Below are 6000 nucleotides of genomic sequence, written 5' to 3'. Positions count from 1 at the left end.
AAGAAAGAAAGAAAGAAAGAAAGAAAGAAAGAAAGAAAGAAAGAAAGAAAGAAAGAAAGAAAGAAAGAGAAAATCTAATCGAAGAAGATGGAGAAAAGCCAGTGCTAATGACTAAAGGCTTCCAGCAAAGTCTTTGTCAAGAGGGTTTTATGAAGAATGCTTGCTATCTGATCACTCTTCTGTTTCAAGTAGCTATGGACTCTGGTCCCTGAGGCAGATGTCCTGGCTTGCTGAATGAGGAGTGCCTGGCAGGCCCTGGAGGTCCACAGGCTTACCACCAAGAAGCAATGACAAGGCAAAGCAGCGAAGAAATCCCCTGGGACAAAGACAAGGAGCTGGCACAGCTGAAGCCAGGTCCCAGACTATTAATGAGGCCTGGTAAGTGCTCAGGAAAGGCCCACATAATCTCTGAACCTCCTCTTTTAGCTGATATAGGGAAAGGAGGGCAGAGAGATGGCAAGAGGGGAGCTTTGAGGGTTTGGGTGTCAGGTACACTAATGGTGCTTTCTAGCATACCAAGGAAACCATTCGAGTTAGAAATTACCGATCTTTTTACAGAAAACAGACTCCAAAGAGTCGAGCAACTTTCCCAAGGTCACAGGACATCAAGTGCAGAATAATCTTTTTCTAAGTCTAGTGTCATGACACGGCTACACTATAAGGCTTCTAGGTCATTATCTTCTACATGTGCTTTTGCAGAATTACCTGAGAGCTTTTAAAAACTATATATGCCAACTGGGCACACTTGGGAGACTGAGACAGGAGGATTGCTTGAGCCCAGAAGTTCAAGACCAGCCTAAGCAACATAGTGAGACCCCATCTCAAGAAAAATAAATTAATTAAATAAAATAAAGTAAAATAAAAATATACGTTCCCAGGCAGAGCTACTGTATCAGAAAATGCAGGAGCAGGGACCAGGAACCCACCTAAAATTCCCCCCCAGGTGATTGTTGTGGCTGTCCTACAACTAACATTTTCACTACTGGTGGTGAAGGAGAAGGGGAGAAGCTAATCAATTTATGGACTTCTCCAGGGGTCCCCGTAAGGTTTCTTCTTGCTTCCCTATCCAGCCCACACACCTGTTCCATCTCCCTAAAATAATGCTTTATTGTGAATGAGGAGGTTTTACGGCCTAAAAAACTCTTTATATTACATTGAACATTTCTAATTCTATCTCCTACATACTGGTAAATTCTTCTTTCCACAGGTGCCACTCAGGTTCAGGCTACCATCACTTCCTGGTTGGATTTCTGCAACAGATTCCCGGGTCTCCCTGCCTCCAGTCTTGCCCCCTACAATCTGTGGCCCACTGGGCCACCACAGTCATCTTTCATAAACATAGATGTGCTTTCTGACCGTCTAAAAAAATCTTTTAAGCGTGTCACTGTATGAGAATCACCTGAGAATCATTTAAAATGCAGATTCCTAGATTCTATCCCAGATTCACTGACTCAATCTCTCGAAATGGGGCCCCAGATACCTGATTTTTACGCCACCTAAGTGATTTTTATAAGTTACTAAGCTACCTACTGTGGTAGGTTAGATGTTGTTCAGCAAATATTCACTTCTTTCCCCAGACCTTCATAAATACATATATTTCCCTGTACCAAAGATATTGGGTTCGGTCCATGTGACTGGCTTTGGCCAATCAAATGTGATAAGGGCAGGTGTTTAAAATGTACTTGAGTGGTTGGGCTTATGATCTTGGCATCTGCTGTTACCATGAAAAGAGGCCCTAGGAAACCTGTTGGCTCCGGAAGACTGAGAGATATATAAAGCAGATTTGAACCCAATCCAAGATCTGGAGCGAAACCCACGGAGCCCAGCCTAGAATAGCTACGCCCCAGCTGGCCCATGGAAATGAGAACAAGAAATAAAGCTTTGATATTGCCAGTCACTGAATTTTGGGGTAGTTATGTACCATTATTGTGGCCATAAATGACTAATATAGAGGCATAGCCAATGTGGGAATGTCCATACATATTAACATTCAAACTCCTAAACCTGGTGTACGAGACCTTCCTTCGATGATCTAGCCACTCTGCTTTCTTTATTCATTCCCTAGTCTTATCCTACATTCAAGCCCCAATGATCTAACTGAATATTGTTTTTATATTACCATACCTTTGTACATATGGTTATACCTTTCCCCCTTGTCTCTTACTATTTCACTCCAGTAGCTTAAGACTTATTCAAGTGCCACTACTCAGCACATTGAGAACATTAAGTGCTCACTTCTCAGCAACCAGAAAACCAGACAGGAGAGCACTAGTGTAGAGGCTCTGAAATCAGTCTGCCTGAGTTTGGCTCCTATTTCTAGCACTTACCAGCAGTGTGACTTTGGGCAAGTTATTTAACTTATATCAGCCTCAGTTTCCTCACCACCTACCTCATAGTTTTGTAGTGATGAGGATAAATGAAGTAACATAAAGTGTTCAGCACAGCACAGAACCTGGCACACTATACAAAGTCAAGAGTGTCTTATCCTCCTCTATGGATCCCTCTGCATCTGGCATTAGGCTAGGCCCAGGACACTCAGTCAATGTTGACAATGTGAGTGAAAGATCAGAGGTATTCTGTTTTAATTGTCCTCACCTCAAACATGAACAAATGATTCCTTGCGTTGAATACACAGACACTACTACATCTGTTGGCAACAGTACCTGTTTCTCTATTAGCCTAATGGTGTCCTCCGAGACTGTATCCTTTGACTTCTTCAGCTTGTTCATTGCATTGGTGCGAACCTTCCGTAAAGAGTCTTTGGCCTTGTTGGTGTTCTGTTTGGCCAGTTTCACCAGCATTTCTCTGTGCTCTCTGGTTACTCTGATAAAAGACAAAAAACATTCAACAAAATCATTCTATACATTAACTGCTGGCCAAGAATTTCACATCACTCTGTCAATCAGTTCAGCAGTTTGTAACTTTCCTCTCTGTGGGCTAAATTCCTGGCATTTCCAGAAAGTGGAAAGGGCATGTATAAAGCCTTTAAGCTGCCCAACCATGGGTAAACTGGGTTTGACTTTGTATATGGTATCAAACTTCCCAGTGAGAGAACTGGGATTCAAATCCTGATCTTTCTGGCCTGTATTCTTGCCGCTACTCTGGTAAACTATTTCGAGTAAATCATGCACTGCTGCCATTACTCTGCTTCCAGGCAGAAAGCTCTTCAAAGACAGTAATATGAAGCTTGGGACTGAAAAGGACAAAACCACCAAAAGCCCATGTTTGATTTAAGGAATTGGCTGGAGCACTGATAACAAAGGAAGGAGTGACAAGAAAAGAGGCTGGGAAGCCATACCACAGAGAGTGTTGTAAGATCACAAATCATGTTTTACAGATGAAGGAAATGAGGTCCAAAGAAGTTTGGTATCTTAAACAAAGTCAAGCCCAGTTATACTCAAGCGGGCCTGTCACAAAAGCCAAAAGTCTTAGTATGACAACATTGCTCTGCTGCCGTGGGTACTGAAATGGACATGTTTATGCTTCCACAGTTCTTGCTGAGGAAGGACAATCCTAAATTCTGGTACATGTTCAGTGTGGAAGAGTGTGGAAGAGCTGTTAAAGATTTAGTAGCGGGCCGGGCGCGGTGGCTCACGCCTGTAATCCCAGCACTCTGGGAGGCCGAGGCGGGTGGATCACAAGGTCAAGAGATCGAGACCATCCTGGTCAACATGGTGAAACCCCGTCTATACTAAAAATACAAAAAATCAGCTGGGCATGGTGGCACGTGCCTGTAATCCCAGCTACTCAGGAGGCTGAGGCAGGAGAATTGCCTGAACCCAGGAGGCGGAGGCTGCGGTGAGCCGGGATCACGCCATTGCACTCCAGCCTGGGTAACGAGAGCGAAACTCCGTCTCAAAAAAAAAAAAAAAAAAAAAAAAAGATTTAGTAGCGTCAGCTGGGCATGGTGGCTCACACCTGTTATCCCAGCACTTTGGGAGGCTGAGGTGGGTGGAGCACCTGAGGTCAGGAGCTTGAGACCAGCCTGACCAACATGGAGAAACCTTCTCTACTAAAAATACAAAATTAGCCGGGCCTGGTGGCACATGCCTGTAATCCCAGCTACTCAGGAGGCTGAGGCAGGAGAATCACTTGAACCTTGGAGGCATAGGTTGCAGTGAGCCAAGATAGCGTCATTGCACTCCAACTTGGGCAACAAGAGTGAAACTCTGTCTCAAAAAAAGATTTAGTAGCATTTACCTGATATTTTCTTTGCTGAGAAAAAAAGAATTTTGAGAAAGAATAAGCTCTGAAGTGAACAGTTACATTTATGTAAATCCTTTTGAATTCAGCTATTTGAAGGTATTCTCAAAATAACAATGAGTTTAATTACTACTATTATTAAACCCCTCTATGCCACGTGAGTACTTTAAGTGTGTTACTTCATTGATCCACACAACTCGTCAAATGAGGAAACAGGTTCACAGATGTTAAGTGACTTGTCCATGAGCTTGAGTTAGAGAACTGGGATTCAAATCCCGATCTTTCTGGCCTGTATTCTTGCCGCTACTCTTGTAATCTATTTCAAGTAAATCATGCACTGCTGCCATTACTCTGCTTCCAGGCAGAAAGCTCTTCAAAGTAAGTAATATGAAGCTTGGGACTGAAAAGGACAAAACCACCATGTCAGGAGTTTAGGGATTTGAATCAGATCTTGTTACTTTTATGGTTTTTAATTCATTGAACAAAAATCATGCTGACATGTTTAGGTCTCTTTTTTGTTCTGCCAAAGCATATGTCAGTATAAGGAAGGAACAGGAAAATTAAAACTTGATCCACTGATTCAAAAAACTTAATCCTGCTGAAATACTAAGAGGGGCAGAAAATAAATGAATCTAAGTCTTTAAGAAACCTCATAAACTTCTCCAGAAAAAATGTACTGAAGTATTTCAATCTTGTATTTTCATTTTAAATTTTAAATAGGTATCCCACTGTTTAGAAAATGATTCATAAAAGAAAGAAAAAATTTATCTTATCAACTTTTCACTACACTGTTATATTTTAAATGGAAGAAAAGCATACATTTAAAAAATATAAAATGAGACAAAAAATCTTAAGAATTAATGGTTACATAAAGAAAACAAAATCAGGCCGGGCGCGGTGGCTCAAGCCTGTAATCCCAGCACTTTGGGAGGCCGAGGCGGGTGGATCACGAGGTCAAGAGATCGAGACCATCCTGGTCAACATGGTGAAACCCTGTCTCTACTAAAAATACAAAACATTAGCTGGGCATGGTGGCGCGTGCCTGTAATCCCAGCTACTCAGGAGGCTGAGGCAGGAGAATTGCCTGAACCCGGGAGGCGGAGGTTGCGGTGAGCCGAGATCGCGCCATTGCACTCCAGCCTGGGTAACATGAGAGAAAAACCCCCTCTAAAAAAAAAAAAAAAAAAAAAAAAAAAATCATAAGACATGTAATTTGGCCTTAATAAAATGTATTATTTTGTATTTATTAATGCAAATGTGACATTACCATACTATTAACAACAGACAGTGTCCAATCACTGACACTGTCAAAAATATTTCCATTTCAGGATGCAGAGGCAATAATCAAAAAGATACTAGAAGGGCATGGAGGAGTGCCGTGAGGAGGGGGGAAGGGAGAGAGGAAGACAAACCATACTGGGCACAGGGAGGGCTGAGAGGAAGAAGGGCATGTGTGTGTTGGTTCTGGGTAATGAGCTGAAAAGCATCTAAAATATAAGATCAGAAGCAGTTAGGATGATGGCAAGGCATTGGTTTGAAGTCAGACAGACTAGGTTCATACCTGTATCTATTGCTCAGAAATTGACTATCCTTAGCCAAATTACTTAATCTCTGTGAGCCTCAGTTTCCTTACCTCTAAAATGAAGATTAAAAAAGGCACCTTACAGGAGGATTAAGAGAAGCAGACACAACAGATGTAAAGTACCAATAAAGAGAGCAGCACATATAGCAGCCTTGAATAAATGATAGTTTATGAATGCTTTAATCAAACATGTTTAATTACTTCCTCATGAAATA

General features: G+C 42.0%; 1 protein-coding gene across 4 annotated transcripts in view; it reads right to left on the bottom strand.

The window, feature by feature from the left end:
• Nucleotides 1-6000, bottom strand: part of MRRF (mitochondrial ribosome recycling factor) — a 63680-nt gene that overhangs the window by 7505 nt on the left and 50175 nt on the right. For all 4 annotated transcript variants that reach the window (XM_032251527.1, XM_032251526.1, XM_032251530.1 and 1 more), the window contains one exon: nucleotides 2664-2823. In XM_032251527.1, coding sequence (XP_032107418.1) covers nucleotides 2664-2823 — 160 coding nt within the window. The remainder of the gene's footprint in view (nucleotides 1-2663; nucleotides 2824-6000) is intronic.

Source organism: Sapajus apella, unplaced genomic scaffold (genome assembly GCF_009761245.1).
Source record: "Sapajus apella isolate SASKATOON/1434 unplaced genomic scaffold, GSC_monkey_1.0 scaffold76, whole genome shotgun sequence".
Lineage (NCBI taxonomy): Eukaryota > Metazoa > Chordata > Mammalia > Primates > Cebidae > Sapajus > Sapajus apella.
Note: the sequence above shows the minus strand (reverse complement) of the source record. Positions and strands in the feature narration are given on the sequence as shown.